The sequence below is a fragment of the Echinococcus granulosus genome, assembly GCF_000524195.1.
Source record: "Echinococcus granulosus chromosome Unknown EG_S00029, whole genome shotgun sequence".
In the NCBI taxonomy this organism is placed as follows: Eukaryota; Metazoa; Platyhelminthes; class Cestoda; order Cyclophyllidea; family Taeniidae; genus Echinococcus; species Echinococcus granulosus.
This window is the reverse complement of record NW_020170409.1, coordinates 318,432-335,536: the sequence shown is the minus strand read 5'-3', so window position 1 is coordinate 335,536 and position 17,105 is coordinate 318,432. Positions and strand designations below refer to the sequence as shown.

General features: G+C 43.6%; 2 protein-coding genes across 2 annotated transcripts in view; both read left to right on the top strand. All coding sequences in view use genetic code 11, as the record gives it.

Moving 5' to 3' along the window:
* Nucleotides 1-1,035, top strand: part of EGR_04566 (hypothetical protein) — a gene marked incomplete at both ends in the record, with an annotated part of 25,340 nt that extends 24,305 nt beyond the window's left edge. Inside the window, one exon of the mRNA XM_024493815.1 lies at nucleotides 788-1,035. Within this exon, the coding sequence (XP_024351743.1) occupies nucleotides 788-1,035 (248 nt within the window). The remainder of the gene's footprint in view (nucleotides 1-787) is intronic.
* Nucleotides 1,036-2,265: 1,230 nt separating this feature from the next.
* EGR_04565 (Protein unc-45 A) lies at nucleotides 2,266-15,438 on the top strand (the record flags this gene model as incomplete). The annotated part of the gene is made up of 15 exons (XM_024493814.1): nucleotides 2,266-2,295; nucleotides 2,538-2,774; nucleotides 2,815-2,988; nucleotides 3,065-3,296; nucleotides 5,914-6,081; nucleotides 6,630-6,921; nucleotides 7,376-7,673; nucleotides 7,740-8,006; nucleotides 8,076-8,353; nucleotides 8,428-8,611; nucleotides 10,385-10,500; nucleotides 11,737-12,049; nucleotides 12,191-12,415; nucleotides 14,587-14,667; nucleotides 15,307-15,438. 15 exons carry the CDS (start codon nucleotides 2,266-2,268, stop codon nucleotides 15,436-15,438), a joined length of 3,027 nt encoding a protein of 1,008 aa, XP_024351742.1.
* Between the last annotated feature and the right edge of the window lie 1,667 nt (nucleotides 15,439-17,105).

Here is a 17,105-nt window from a genome sequence, read left to right as displayed (position 1 = left end):
CTGCAGACTGTTAATGTTGATGTTATCATCCTCTGACTCACTAAACTCTGGCGAATTTGGGGGGGGGGGGGGGGGAACAATCTCGAGCTTCACCTCTTCGATCATACCTCTATCACAGTCCTCCTCGAACTGGAATCTTCCGAACTATCCGGTCAGATATGAGTTATTATTCATACTTGATGCTTACATTTGTTAAAACGGTGATCATTGAGCACCCCATTCTTGCCCTTCATCCAACTGCTTCCCGAAGGATTTTCATCAGTAGTTCCGACATTTCGGGTTTGTGCAATGGGTCTCTTTTAAACATTTTGTTCTACAATACTTTAAAATTACTTGAATGCACTAGTAAATGAAAATAAACAACGGCATATGGTTCGCCTCTCATTCCTAATCTCACTCAAAGCCATGTGCTGCTCATACCTTAGGAAGGGATGATGGTATTAATCTCAGCTCCTTCACTTTTTAACCACCCATCCACCTTTAAATTGGTCATCAGAGCCTTTCAAATCTTCTTCTATTAACAGAGTTGGTTTTGGTTTGTAGCTAATATGCCATCCGAAACTAGTGCTTCATGTAATCGCAGCGTTTATTACTAGAGCGGAATAATTTGCATTCCCGATTCTAATTGATAATCAGAGTCCTAGACAAACACATCGAAGGAGTATTGAGATAGCGCCAGTTTCTCATGAAGGGTTTGAGCACTCATTTCCCAATTCACCTACTCCTAAAGTCAGAGGTATCCTGTTTTCGCTGAATTGAAATCTTTTCTTCCCTGGGGTTGTTCCAGGCGCCTATACTACTCCTCAGAGGCAGTCATTTCGAAGACGGGGTGTAGGCATCGTAAAGTCATGGTACACCTCGCCCTTCGAATCGTCCTTTGAAATGGTGACAGGAACAGGTGAGTCGTCTCAACGTCGCAACTGTCGCACCCTCCCGTCCTCTGCCACTGTCACTATAAAGGACGCAGTGCCAATGATGGCCCAGTCTGCCTGCTTCTCGGGCCAGATGGTCGACTCCGGTTTCGCTGACCCCTAGCTGGACTTCTGCGCTCACTAATTTTTCTGTTTGTCGCTACCTGTCCGTTTGATTTACGACCTTCCCTCCTTTGTGTGCTTGTGTCTACCCTATCTATAAGCGCCAGCCAAGGAATTGTAAATAGGACTCTGAGATCATCGACCTGCACGTTGTTTACGCCGATCATCTTTATTCCCCTTCGAGAATAGCATTTATTGTTTATCTGAGAAGGAAGGAAAGTTCTTTCTTTGGTGTGGTCATCTAATGGTAATCTCTTGCTGACACTTGGGCTGGCGGAAGTACTTTGTTTGAAGATCTGGGTCGCAATCTAGGGAAACCGGAACTGTTAAGTCGTTTAACTGTAGCGTCCCGAGACTCCCTGAAGAAGAAAGAAGACACAATACTCGGGCAGAATATATATATTCAGCTCGGAGAAGGCGTCTGGGCTATTGGCATGGCCCAAAAGACCAGCCCACCCAGCAAGGTACAGGGGGCTAATTCAAAGTACAAAAGTGGCGCCTCACCAATGCCGAGGGATAGACCACTATCGTACTACATAATCATCTTTTCATTTATTGAATCAAGTGCTCACGGTCTAGAACTTGGTATATTCGTAATAACTTAGATGACTTCCATTTACTGCATTTACCATAAAGTTGCAACACTTATTTATGGTGGTGAGTTCTGGACGTGCTAAGGAAAATGATATGTTGTTCAACTGCATCTTTGGCATACCGAATTACGATCCTTAGCATCATGGAACACATATTGCTCGGCCATCATACATCAAGCATAAAGTTGTTATATCGCGTATCGCTCTCAAGATGGACTAAGTTGCTGAAATATAGCGTTAGAGTTTTCAAAGATAGCCCTTAAATATATTTAGGATAGCCAAGAGCAAAATTAAAAGGTAATGAGCAGACGACTCAAACCATTTAAATGCAAGCAACTTTACAAAGAGATAAGCAAAATAATAAGGCATCTCATTTTTAAGTATATTATATAGAAGATACTTCCAAACATTATAAACTTTACGCGCGTGGCTTATGGTCGATAATTCGCAATCCTTATATTTTATGTAACACTTAATTAAAAATGCAGTTTTAATCAAATCAAGGCTATGATGCTGCTATTAAAAAAACTAAAGACAGGATAGTTTTAAAGTGTTAATAGTATTGTTTATCTGTATCGACGGCAATAAGTGAGTAGCCAATTTGATGACCTCAAGGCGCGCAGCTTCTAAATTGGTGTATGATGACGGAGTCGCCTGAGGAATTGCGTGTGAGAGGGAATTCATTTTTTTCAGAAGGCAATTATTTGGAAGCAGTCAAATCGTACCAAGAATGCGTAAAAAGGTCTAATGGTGATGAGAGTTGCCAACAGATTGCATATCGCAACCTGGCGCAGTGCTTCTTAAAGTTATGTAATTATGATGAGGCCATAAAGGCAGCAACTGAAGGTAATAATTTTTTTCCACCAAGTCAAATATTTCAGCTCTTAAGATATTGCCTTTTGATACGAAGGCTCTTTATCGCCGTTCCGTTGCCTATGAGAAGATAGGAGATCTAAAGGAATCGATTGCTGATGCACAGAAACTTATTCAACTTGAACCGAATAACAAAGCTGTCAAGGACCTTATTCACCGTGTTGAATCGTGCGTTGTTCAGAAGAGGGAATCGGCATTTAGCTTGAAAGGGAAAATCAATTCAATGTTTTCCATACTTGCTGATGAAAAATCTCCTGTTGATCTCATTGAGCCTGTGAGGATACGCAAATGCTGTTTTTTACTAATTGTTATAGGCTCTTAGAAATTTAATTGCACTAATAAAGGAGGAGGATAAGACAGCATCTAACGAAGTTTGGTTGCATCCCAGCAGTAACAAAATTTTTGACCTTATTAATCATCCAAATAATCAAATCGCTAACCTCGCTCTTTTATTGTTGGAGAATATTATGAGAACTGTACCTAGCTTGGTAAGTTGGCATTCGTTGCTGCTCTGCATGATTCTGCCGCACATCATTCCAGCTCATTCTTGGCTCTACTCCTCAGAGTGTCACCATCTTTGACAAAATGACGCTGAAGTACATCATTGGTCGAGTGATGTCACCTTCTGCGGATGTGTCTACCCATATGTGCAAGTTCTTATCGCACCTTTTGGAGAGTTTAACGCAAATTCGGGCTTATCAAAAGGCGCGCGATGCCGCTGTGGAGCTTGCGAAGCGGAATAAGTCTCTGGCTCAATCGTTCCTTCCCAAGGAGGTCTACCCACCCTACAAACTTGGTAAGTTGCCATCTTCTCGATTTATCTTGCTGAGACACGTTATCGTTCTTCGGTTCTTTAATCAAATTAATCCATCATTTCACTAGCAGTAGTAACCATCGCCAACCCAGCATCAGCATGCACTTATTATTGGCTTTATTTTAAGGAAAATAATATTTTCTTCCTTCTAATTTGTTTATTGGTTGCAAATTTTCATAGAGCTGATTTAAAGTTGGTTGTTTAGTTTTCCTTTAACTTGAGACCCTGCTCACTGCTGCGAAAAATAGAGGATTTTAAGTTCACGCTGCTGTTCTGCACTTACATTGATAGTTTTCTCCTGACATGGTCAATTTAGCTGCTTGCAACTTAGGCAACCTACCTACTTTCTTTTCCCGATTCCTCAAGTGTGATATGTACTTCACATAGTACGGCTCCTTCCTCTGAAACTCCAACCCAGCTAATCTTGTGCTTTTGTACTCAGTTTATTTCCTGATAGTAGCACTGATTGTTGATGAATTGCGCATTTTCAGTCTGTCAAATATTTTTTGTTCCCTTTTGTGGTTGTCATTTTGTAGGTTTACGTGCCAATAAATTTCACCAGTGGGGCATCCGTTATTTCTTAGGTTAATCCTTTACTGATGAAATGCTTAGTGCCTACACTGGGCACTTCCTTACTTTGTGGAACTTCATTTTTATTTATTTGGTTTTTACTACTCAATTTACCTTTTAGCAGCAACGACCACTACAAACAATTTATCATTAGCTGTGAAGATACCGCTACTTTTGTTGCGTAGGCAATGCATTGTTCCTTCGGAATATAACGACGTTATAGGCTGCCATTCCACAGGGAACTAACGACGTTTATTTAAAGGTGAAGATAATTAATAATTTCTTTAATATGGGCTCTTGTGTGTGGTTACATGCGGCGTTTGAATTTCAAGACGTATTTGTACAGCCTGATAGACTCTACCTTATGAAATTTCTTTAAGGAAAATTGTTAATTGGTGCTTATTTTGAGTTGTACATAATTCTGTGGATATTATCTGATGCTTCTTTCTATCGATTTAAAGATGACTTTTTTAAAACAGACGCCTTCACGAGCCCAATGCTTCTTGTTACGACCGATGGTTGGCTAATTTACCCCATTCAGCTGAACACTCTCTCCTCTTTACCCGAATTTTCCTCAGCACCTTACACAGCAGTAAAAATAAATGTCATTGCATGTCCCTTGGCACAATATTGCCCTTGTGGCGCAGAAGATGGCAGTTACGCTGCGTGCCACCATCTTTTCCTCCTGGCTGCCCTATCACGCACCACACACGCACTCGCACGTAGCGTGCAGTCGGTGCCTCCGCGCTTATCGATTTTTTAATCGCCTTCACCATTCTCGTTACCGGCAAGGCAGCCAGACCGGGGTCAGAGTTGAAGTGTCTCATGATGTGACTGATCACAGCTGTTTTGAAAATATCATTTTCTCCTTTCAGAGGCAGAGTTTGATCTGACGGATTCATTGCCTAGCATCGATTCTACGGATTCAGTAGTTAAATAATGAGTAAAAGAGTTTTTCCTCAGAATAGTTTAACGAAAGCATTCCTTTGACACGTTGGAATTGATATTTCTTATTCATTTCTCAAATTCGGTGGGTGTCTACTAAGAACCTGGTCCTCGCTAAACGAGATGGAGTCAGGCTTAACAAGAATCGGATTACGTTGGCCGAAACAAAGTCATGTCCAAATAATTGATCTTCGTTGGTTTTTTTAGTTCTGTTAGAGGAATATCACACCACCTAAGTTGGTTTTAGAAGTAGTTCATTAACGCAAAATGAGTTTTTGTCAAGCTCTCGGTCACTCCGTTATTAAAAATAACTTTGTAAGTTATTTAAAGAAGATTATGATTTTTTGAGTTTTAATGATGTAGTGAGGTGTTTTTAGACCATAGAAAGCCTTATTGACCTAATGTGTTGTCTTGCTTTAGTGTTAAATAATTTCGCCTTGTTCTCTGAAATCAAGTAGAAGTAGCCTCTTGGTGTCGTGAAAACTTCAAGGCAAATGGGTTTTAACTGTAGGGGCCACGCATTTAGTAAAAGCGGTTCTTTCATTAAACTGGTGAATTGGTGCCGCGTTATTATGCAGTTAAATGTGCAGACTCTCAAATGTTTAGAAGCCTGCAATGCATTGTCCATTGACATGCGTAAATCTCCATTTCTGCAAGCTTGTTTGGGCTTCTGCATTTTTAAAATAAAATACATAATTCACAGGGCCTACTATTCTGGTACGCAGCTCTGCAGATTCAGTCATTTACAGCAGATGCTCTCCCTCCGTGTAGTTTATGCCTGCTGTGCAGTCAATGAAATCACAATTGCTGTTCATTTGTGTAGGGTTAACTTACCACCACCTCCGAAGTGGCTACCTGAAACCTCTTTGAAATGGTTATTAGACGTTAATATAGACGGGCCGTTTAGTGTTAGAATATGAAAAGGTCGAGAAGCCGTAGGCATGGACCATGCAAACCGCAGAAACTGAAGAGTCTGCGTATTTAACCAATACCAGTATAGTCGGAATGCGCATAACTCGGCTACTGTTGTGGAGACTGAAGAGACCTTAACTAAATCAGTCTTTGTTGCTTTTGTTCGTGACAGAAGCAGAGTTGGAGGGTCCAGTGGCAAAGATTTTAGAGCAGGTCCTCCGATCTACAAACAGCTACCGTCTCGAGGCTGCCGCTAGAGACATCCTTCTACAACTACTGACCTGGATCATTCCCTCCGAGACAGGCATCGGCTGGACCGAACGCATTGTCACTGCCGAGGGTGGGTTTTCTATTACAAAACCTGCCTTTCTCTTCCTGCTGCTGCGATGTGATACCAGTTCAAATTGATGATTACCTCACCACGATTCCATCCATCCATTTATCCATTCACTCACCTACCCATACGTCGATCCACCAATATTTGGACTACTTTCCCAGAATCAAAGATGATGATTATCCTATTTGGTTGCTAACTTACGGAGAACATTTCACGTAGAATCTGCTATAGGGTACGTGTAAGCCCTGTGTTGAAATGCGAATTCATAAAAACGACGGGGTTTCGATAAAACGCAGATATTCATGGAACTGAGTTGCCAAGAAAGTAGCACACAAGGGCTATGGGAAGTGAACGAGATGATTCACATTCCCATCAGCCCAAGTTCAGTGTGGTAGGAGCGTGTGGGCATGTACAATAGTTAGGGTCAACTAACCAATCCTGTGACAGTGCAAACTGTCCGGATCCACCGAGGAGTGAGGACGCAAAATGATTGAGATAAACAGACGATATGAATCTTCCTGTCAGAATCCCACGTCTTTCTGCCTTACCAGGTAACTTTGAGCGCATTCTAGAGGTGGCAGCGGCAACCTGCCCAACGACACTAATGGTGTCAGCGGAGCAGTCACAGGTGGCAGGGGTGGCGTCGGTGAAGCCGCGCCACAAACACTTGCTGGAGGAGGACTCAAGGGGAGAGGGGCTGCCGGAGATCTCCAGGGGTGGGGTGCTTAAGACTTCTGCCAACACTCGCATGCTTGTCGCTTGCCTTCTCTCGCGCCTTTTCAACGACCTCCGCTCCGACCAAGACCGCCAGCGCTTCAGCCAAACTTGTGGCGAGTTTGTCATGTATGCCTATTGCTACTGCTGTATCACCTAGTTTTTTTCCGACAACTCAGACCATATCAGTTAGGATTTTCGCTCCTGGTTAGTCTTTTTGTCCCAATTTCCCAATCCTTCTCTGAGCTCTACTTTTGGTAGGTTTCATGATCATTTTATAGCCTCGTCGCTTGGCTAAATCTACTTTTCTACTTTTTTTATTGCATTGTTTCCCAATGTCCGAGCTCACCTGGGGGCGTTTTGAGGCGCACCAGGGTGCAGGGCCTATTATTAATGCACAGATGGGTTGGGAGCTATGGACATGAGGATTACGCTAAGGTGCCGAGAATGTAATTATAACTAAGGCGATAGGGAAACTGGCACAACTGAATGTGCTCTTAACTAGGCAATCTTCTGCACCTCCCTGTTGGACTTGATAACAAGATATCTTCAATGTTGGCAACTTTTCTTGGCATGCTAATAGGGAGCTGCTGACAGACAAGTTCATCGAGAGCAAGGTGGAAGCGGCGGCTGTGATTGGAACTCTGTTCAGTGGACCCTACGAAGTTGGTTCGCGTGTCCTTGCCACCGAAGGCGTTCTAGAAGGTCTCCTTCTTCTTTCCCAGTCAGAGAACCTAGCCTACCAGACCATTGCATTGGACACTATAATCCTGGCAACTAACAAGAAGGATAAGTGCATGGCTATTATTAATCAGGCTGTGCCCATTCTACGTACCCTCTACAAGTCACCCGATGACGGTGTCAAAGTTCGCGCTCTTCTCGTGCGTCAATCGTTAGTCTGCAGCATTTTCACCTACTGACATTTATAAGCAGATGTGATTTTTTAGGGCCTATGCAAACTTGGCGTATTAGGTGGGGGGGACGCCAGCATAAAGATCATGGCCGATGGTTCGACGGTGATTCTTATGAAGGCCTGTCGTAGACTCCTTCTTGGAGAATCTGCAAGCGGAAAGCCAGAGACTGGGGTGCGTAGTGATGCGACCTCGATGCGTTGGGCTATTGACGGGTTGGCGTACCTCAGCTTGAATGGTGAAGTTAAAGAGGCCTTGATTAAGGATGAGGTACTGCTCATTGCTGTCTACAAAGTTGCTGAGGTAGGTGAAGAGGCAAAGATAATAGAAACTTAAAATTCACATCAATTTGACCTAAGCTGTCTTATCTAGCTGGGGTATTATGACACCGCGTTCCCACTTGTCAGTCTCCTCGCCAACTTGACCAATAGTTTCGTGGAGAAGGAGATCACTCCAGAAATGCTGGAGCTTGCCAAGTTTGCGAAACAGCACATCCCGGAGAAGCACGAGGCGGATGAACCGAAAGTGGTGACTCAGAGACGTCAGAAAATGATCGATGCTGGTCTAGCCACTTGCCTACACAACTTGACAACCAAGCTGGTGACAAAAACATCCGCCGCTCAGCCACAAGTTCGTGAGGTGGTCTCAAGGTAAAACAAAGGCCAATCTACCATTAAACTGATTAGTAGTACGATTTTTTAACGATGTGGTTGCCATTCTGCAGGATCTACCTGTCGTGCACTGAGTGTGTTGATCGTCGCGGTTTGTTGGTGTCTGCGGGCGCTGGAAAGGCACTGCTCAATTTGTCATTAGAAGGCAACACGGACGAAGGGAAGCACGTGGCTTCTCAGGCCCTCGCAAAGCTGACAATCACGGCGGATCCTCGACTCACGTTCCCCGGAGAGCGGGTGAGCTAATGGCAAAAAAATTTTCCATAGAAACTTCTTATCTTTATAGGAGTTCAATAAAAATGTTTGGATTTCGTCCCGCACCCGGAAATTCGATTTGTGTTGTGTGATAGACCTGGATTCTCAACTTTCATCATCTATTTTTAGTTGAGATGTCTGTCACGACAAAAGGTCATGAATGCGAATTTCAAATGTTTTTGTGTTGAAAATGAAGAAAAGTTTGTCTTTTATACCTCTACTTTGTAAAAATATTATAAGGTATTTTGCTGTCTTAGTTCTGACAATTTTATGGTTCCGCACTGATTTAGTGACGAAACGACCACACCCTCTTGAGCTATGGAGAAATGTTTTCTGAGAACTTACAGATTTAAATGGAAGGTTGTTTCATTATTATTTAGTTGTATTCGTGGAGAGTTTGAGCCCCATAAGGTAGCCAAATAAGCTCGTATGGTTTTGCGTAACACTGGTTAGCCGACTTCAGAAAGCTTCTTCAACCGCACTCCTCGTTTGAAAGATGGACAATACAACCTGTTTCAGTGTAAACTGTTTTCCCGCCGGGATAGAAGCTTACAGCCAGTTTTGCAAGTTAATTTCGTTTTTATTATATCTATCTCAATTTAGTCCTCTAACTGTCTGTTTGACTATATACCCATTTGGCGTGTGATAGTCTAATGCGAGGGAGAAGTGGTGATCACCACTTGGAGGCGTACCATTGGGGAGTGCATGGGTGAGATGAGGCAGTGCGGCATTCTCCCAGGCAGACGTTGTGGTCACAGTTGTTTCATTGTCCAGCATGGACAGGACAATAATGGGACTTCCTTTTGACCGGTTAAATATTGGTGGCTCTTTCTGAAGAAAAAGACTTTTTCTAGGGCACGCTGGAGTTGTATCGAATAGAAAGCCTCAACCGTGATTTTTTGGCCCTCAGCAAGGAAAACAATTCTATCGCCATTTCACCGCATATACACACAGACAAAGGCACCCACAAGACAATGGTGCCTATTTTAGGAACGTGGGTTGAGTAGCGAGTGGTTGAGCACTTGAGTACAAAGGCCGGTTCTTAGTACAGGTCAATCGGGAAATAATTCAAAATACATGGCTCATTTTTGACAGATGAAAGACATGAGGAACAGAAAAGTGATGACCTTTGGAGGTTGTTGAGCGAGTCACATTTGCTTAGCTCTTACAACGACTTTGCTCCTTTCGGCTAATGTGAATGCAAACGCAATGTTTCTTCACACATATCAGACGTGACTGCGAATTGCTGCTGACACATTATTCTCGAATTATTTGAATGGCTCACCAACCAAATTGCATCTCTTAGATCATTTTTGAGTTGTGACTTCTACTGTTGCGTATTGCACCAACTGCAGAGGCTAAGTGACAAGCTTGTGCAACTTCAGCTTTGGTGCCCGGTTAGCCTCGGTTTGTGAAGCAGACCAGCTCAATCACACCCATCAAGCGGAACCTATGCTCTATAGAATGAGGGTTGAAAATAGGGTGAAATAGCTCCGTCTTAGCGAACTGATATGTTTTCATCCCCGCTTACAATGCATAGCTGTGGTCAATCGTATACACTTTACAAATCGCAAAAAATTCCAGTTATATGATTCTTTTACACCGTTTGCTTTGACGGCACTGTGGTTTACTAGTTTGCCTTTCTTCACGAACCCTCTCCGATTTCCGAAGGGCAATTTTTCACGACTTCACTCACAAAGTCCTGACCATTTCAGACAATTTTGTCGCATTTCTGATTTTTTTGCTTCTCTTCAGTCTCTGGAGGTGATACGGCCACTGCTTCAACTTCTCGATATGGAATGTCCAGCTCTGCAGAATTTTGAGGGCCTGCTTGCCCTCACCAACCTCGCCTCCTTGGACCATAAGCATCGGTATAACACTAGTGTTTGTTTTTAACTCATTTTCATCTCACCTCTCTATTCAAAGATTAGTGGAGAGGCGATCAACTTTATTATTTATCGCAGATGGATCGTGTTTGGTTAGTGTAAGTGGACATTGAACATCAGGATCAGGGTTATGCTGGTTCTTACATGATTCATTCCGATTCATTCCTTCATTTTTGAAAAAACTAACTACCTTTGCATCAAATGACTCGTAAAATTTGCTGACACTGTAACTTCTCAGTCTTCCCCAGAGAACACTAATTTGGAGCATGGCTTGTTTTTTTGGCTCACAGAAGGACTGAGTGACCAGCAGCCTGGACCAGATGTCGTGGCATCAAGACACTGATCATTGTTGGCACCATGCATCCGGGCTGTAGTGGTTGATCCTTTTCCGGGATCATACAGCACACCGATGGCTAGTTTAAGGGAGGCGTGCCTTCCTAAAAGGCGATTCAATCACAAAAATGAGTCAAATTTAAGGACGGTGATGTGAAAACATCTGTGTTTGGAACACGAGTTGGTGCCACCTCTTTCAGACTCGGCAAATTGCCAGTCTACTTGTGAAAGCAATAGGCAATACATTTTGTCGCCATAGGTGCTAATAATTTACCTATCCGCTGAGATAAAAGGGGTATGTTTTAGATGGGAGGACTCTGAACAACTTCCTTACTTTTTCCCCCTTGAAGCATGCTAAAAATGACGGACTTAGTTCTAAATTCACACTCCGTTAATTTAAGGGCTAGAATCAGCCGCTCACGTATACTGTACACTAAGCCTACTCTCGCCGGCCATACATCTACAAAGTGATTTCACGAAGGATTTCCGAAAATTGGGAAAAGATGCGCTCTTTTTGAAATTGTGGCAACGATGTAGTGCGGGCTAAAGTAGCGAAAGGAGCTAAGGGCTGGAGTAAATATCAGCAACTCCCGAAGTACAATGGCTTAATTGACAAGAGTACAGCTGAAAATTGCAGGGGATCCATTGTTGTCCTGCTGTTTCACTGTCATCAGTGTGGGAAGTCACGAAGGAGACAGCCTTTCTAAGCTAATGTGGTGTTTGAATTCATCTCTGAAGAAACGCAAAAGTCCTGGGAGATTTGCAACGTATGTAGTAAGAACAAAATTTCATGCCACCGATGTGATAGCTGAATTGCGGGGCTTTGAAAAGAACCCCTCTGTCACATGCGAGTAAAACTGAACTATCGTTTCTGCTACCTGGATGCAGTTGTCGAATGCTGCAGGAGGGCGCCCTGCCGAAGGTAGAGCACTACATGTTCGAGGATCATGAGGAGTTGCGTCGTGCAGCAGTGGAGTGTTTCAGTAACCTCGCGCAGCACCCTGCAGTGGTGGTGGCCTGTGGAGGCGAACTTTCAGCCGAGACGGCGGGCAGCGTAGCTTGTGGGTCGAGTGGGTCAGAGGTGGTGAAGCTGTTGACACTCTACTGCTACGACGAGAAGAACATCTTCCTGGTGCGAGCTGCTGCCGGTGCTCTCGCCACCATGTCCCACGATCCCGGCATCTTGCGCAAAATCACCCAGGTTTGCATTTTTCTCTTGCTTCTAAAGCTACTACCACTTGCGATTTGAAAGATTAACTTTGACACCTCTGTATTTAGTTGATTTTCTTGTCATTTGCGAACAACTGCTTCTGTTTATTTCTGCTTTTTATTTTCAAATCAGGTGGACAAGTGGAAGGAAAAGATGGAGGTACTGGCAGCACACCCGTCGCCGACCATTCAGCACCGCGTCGTCTTTCTCTTGCGCAACCTAATTGTCTGTGGTGGCAGCGAAATTGCCCGTGATATAGTCGACTCCCGCTTGGTGGAGCTCATCGACTACCTCCAACACCTTCCAGATATCTCTGACACCGAGGTTCTACCGCCAGAGGCCATCGTTCTCGGTCAAGTGCGTTCATCTGCATCTCATTTTGGCATCGCTATCGTCTTTGTGATGGCTAATCTCTGCCTCTAGTCATTTAGGAGAGGGCTCAAATTAAACCAAGACTTTCGAGTGCGCAAAAAAGAGTTAAATTATAGAGTAGAATTGGCCACAGCGTTCGAATAACACATGGAACACAACTTTAATGAGAAAATATTTTCACCCATCGGATTACTTAACTATTCCACGCCGATTAAAAACGGGAAGCTGTCTTGTTCACCATTGCTACAGGAAGATTCGTCTATTGGGTAATTTCACAACCGGGTAGTTGTGCGTCGATCAGGCGTCCGGGATCTGATGTTCCACACACTGACAGGAATGACTGCTGAGGCTGTTTGCTGAGAATCACCACGGTCGGATTTGTTGCTGACGGGCACACGCCCGGTAGTCTTTGAAATGTTGTCATCATTCAGTTAACTGTCTGAGCGTGCTATTATTGGACCGTACGGCTTTGGTGCCTTCTTTCATGGGCAACTTTACCATCAAACACCGCTGCATACATGTACTACCGTTTTCGGCCCACACTGCGCGCTCTGGTTTTTAGGCGGAGTAATATGACGGGCTTGGCACTTATTATAGCGCCGCGGTAATGCTCCTTTTTGAGCAAGCATGCCTGTGAAATCCAAATTTCCAGTTGGATTAGGGTGTGTCTCGTGCTTTGACTTCCCGTTTGTCTTTGACCAACTCGAAGGTGACTTAGCACCATCACCACGAGGCTTTAAGAAGCAAGTTTGCCGAGCTAAAAACAGCAATCACTTATCCTTTAAATGACCAATTCATCAAGATCGAATTTTCAATGATTGAAGGCAACTTTATCGCAGGTTGTCACATTCAGATAACAGAAATAAGGGGGCTGGAGGCCGGAGAGATGGGATTCTTTTGGATTCTACTAAAACAACACCAATGAAACACCACGCTTTCCTTTTGCGTCCTCAGAAGATAAAGAATGGGGCAATTTTCTTCCGTGAAACCTCCGGTCTTTTACGGAAGAAAATTTTGGCGAAAGCTATGCATTTCTGAGTGTTTCACCATCAGTTCAAACGAGAAAGGGATTGGAGTGGAGGCCCATTGCATCGAATGGACATTCTCGTACGGGAAAGAACATTCTGTGCTTGAATTGGATTTCCGATGGGCAATAGTTCAAATGTTAGATTTGGAAGAGATAAACCAAAACTTCTTAAAGTGATAGCAAATGAACTGTTTCTGTTTCAAATCACTGATTCGGTCTCTGCCACCTCTGCGAGTGGGAAGTGAAAGTGACGAGCTTTAAATAAATGCTAAAAATACAGTGAAGGTCATTCGTTTGGGGATCGCAGTCTGGGTTACAAGTAAAAGAAATATTTGGCAATAAAATTAGCGGATTGTTCAAGAATCCGGAGAGCCTTTCCTTGTGTCAGAAAAACAAAGTAGTATTCCATGGAATCGCTATTTATCCACTAATATTGCTGCGAAAGTGTGCAAGGAAGCCAAAGTTGGATCCTGGACCTGAAAATTGGCGAAAAATATCTCTAAAAATCATTTTACGATTTTTTGGAAGAATTTACCTGGTTTGTTGTGCTGAAGTTGACGTTATTTTTATGAACAGGCGTTGTCAAGACCTTTCATTCCTTCTGATAATTAAGAAATGCGTAAGATACCAATGAAGATACTAAAGTGGTATCGGTCGTTTTTGTACGCCATTGATGACAATCTTCATGTAATTTATAAAACCAAATCAGCGTTAATCTTTCGCAAACTCAATGATCCGATTTTGTCATTTGTGGTTTCAACTATTAGTGATTGCCCTTGTCCCCCGGCTCAGGCCTTGGCGTAACTCTCTACTAGAATAAGATCGTGTTGAAACCTTCTAGTTGGCTTTATGGATCCAGTTAGCCAAAAGCATTGTCCAATTTTCTGTCCAGTTCAAAACCATCTAGAGGAGGGTTGTCCTTGCCATCGATGTGGCGTCTCGAGACTTCCTCAAAGACTGAAGAAGGCATAATGCCTAGGCAGAATACGTATTGTCGGTGTCCGATAGGGCTTTGGGTTACCGGCATGGCCCGGAGGCCAGCTCACCTGACAAAGGTACATTGGCGGAATATCTAAGTGGACCCTTTACCAAAAATGGGAGCTAAACAAACAACTAACGTATTACGTAGCTCCTCTTCTCTTTCGAGTGTCGTCTACAGCACTCTCCTAGGTCAAACTCCCGCGTCGGCCATCACTACCTGACTGGTGGTGTAAGAAAAGCGCCCACGAATCAGCTGTGCCAGTCAACGAATTTCCATACAACTGAGAAGATATCCATTTGCAGTGCCATTGATCCTTCTTGGCAACTCCACTGGATCTGCAGTCTGGGTCTGTTCGGTCTGTTAGGGGATGGGAGAATGTGCTGACCATCAGGGGCATCCATAGCTAGTTGCAGGAACACTGGCTTAAAAGCAGAGTTAAATAACAAAGGATCGGGTTTGACATCGTTCAGTGAGGGCAGGGTTGTACGTTTATTCCTCCTTGTCACTTTCACTTCAATGCTGCCCAGTCATGCCTATCTGGGTTTTATCCACCTAGTGGAGAAGTGGAGGAGGTATCACTTGTTCACTCAGTTGACAACTTCATATGGGTACGGTAGACAGCTCCGCCATTAACCCTTCCTAATAATTCACGGCTAGTGTTGCTTCCCTTGCTAATAGATTTCCTGCACATTGCGGGACTGGGGTAGCCGTTGAAGGTCGACGTCACCATTGTTTGGTCGCAATCTAGTCGATGCTTTGGAAACCGCTTACTAGACTGGGACAAACGTCCTTTTTTTATGATATGTATCAAGTGTGAAGAGGATGTTAACAGGTTAAAATACCTCTTTAATTGGTTCATGCCGACAGGGTCGTCCGAAGGCTGCAGTACGCGAAGAGGCTAAGGCGGATCGCAAGAAGACTCGGGACATTGCGTCTGCGGCGATGCGTAAACTCGTCGAGTACGGTTTCATCAAACAGACGCAGCCGACGAGTCCGTAGGTACTCCGTCACTGTGCCATCGGTGCCTTTTTTCTTCAGCCTTTTTGCATTATTTATGTTTATGAAGGCATTTTTAGCGGAGTCAACCGAACCGCCTTGCAACGTGCCTTCGGTGTTACCTTCTTAATCCTATTTGCTTTCACCTCTTCTTATCACAAGCATTTACACTGATGCAATAATGTAGCACTGTGGCTGTCAGGCTTCTCAGAATGAAAGCAGGGTAAACATTTGGGTTTATGGTTGTATGCAACTAAGAGCCAAATGTATTGCACGTAGGGGGCCATTTAAGGTGAAATGGCATTTACAAGGTCACTGTTTACGAGGTGGGTGTGAGCCGAATGGCGTACTGCGGAAGACTGGAACCACTAAGTAGATTTATTCCTATCTGTAGTAGGAGTTTATCCCGAGAAAATGATCTGCTTACAAATAACTCCACTTTTTTCACACACTTTCTGTCCATAAAATGAGATGTTGAATACATTTAACAATTAATCATTAGCTCCACGTTACTGAGTTTCTTTGCATTGTTAGGTTTTTTTTCAAATTTCCATGAAGAGATTGTGCACAAATTAGCTGTGGATGTCCTCAAGACGACCGCCGTTTTCAAATGTCGGCAATCGTTAGGGGTCTCGTCGCGTGCTCGAAAGCCTGGGGGTGATAAATGCAGAGAACGTGTCTCCCAAAGTGGAGTGGGGTGGCTTGGGTAGGTTTTCTGAGGCTGCCTTTAGCTTGCCAAATTTTGTAAATAAGTTTTGGTCCAACTTTTCGTCGAGCGAAAAAGATGAAGTGAAACGAACGAGGTGTATGGGTTAGTTTCCAAAAGCAGTGCCTCCTGTCAAGAATAGACGTTCTTTTGAGCAAAAGCGCATCAGTCAAGGACGAGGGGTTCCACAAGATCGATCTTCATTCTCACTCCTCTCAAAGGTTGTATCGAAGGTAATGCTAGAGCGAGAATATCCGAATGATGGATTTTTGTAGGCAAATACATTTATTGGGTGTGGTGAAAATGCTCCGTGGAGTAAATACTGTGCCTTTATTCCTACCAGAGAAAGGTTATCTCATTATCCTTCCAACCAAGCGGCTCTAGTTTGATTAATTATTTAAATCGTCGAAAGAATCATTGGCAGTGAATTGGCAGAAAAAGTTACTTACGAAGCGACTGCAGGACGCCACTAGAAATGCAATGCAACTTGGAAGGCTTGATTTTTGTAGGCGCGACTCTTTGTGTGGATTGTTGGTGTGTCTGTTTTGTCCTTTATTAATGCAAAGAGATGACATTTGTGAGAACTGGTTGTATCAAGTTGTGCGCCGGCAACAGAACGTTTGAGGGACAGAAATTGGGTGCCCACGGTCTGAGGCTCTTGCAATTCTCACTATTTTTGAGAGGCATAACTTTTTTCACATTCTGGAGTGAAGGTGATGGTTGGATGCCCGATTGTATGCATCTTCAATTTTCAATGCTTCGACCACCACGCCGATGGGAATTGATTTTGCTTTTCTACTACAGAGGTCTTAAAAACTAGCAACTTGTATCACACTAGAACATTGGCTGACTCTCCTCTGAGACTTGTAACTAGTGTGTAGGGTTAAATGGAATATGCCGCCGCAGCAGTTCTATCAGCTGTGTACTGTAGCTCCTCGAGGCTTCTTCAAAGGCGGAGGAAGAC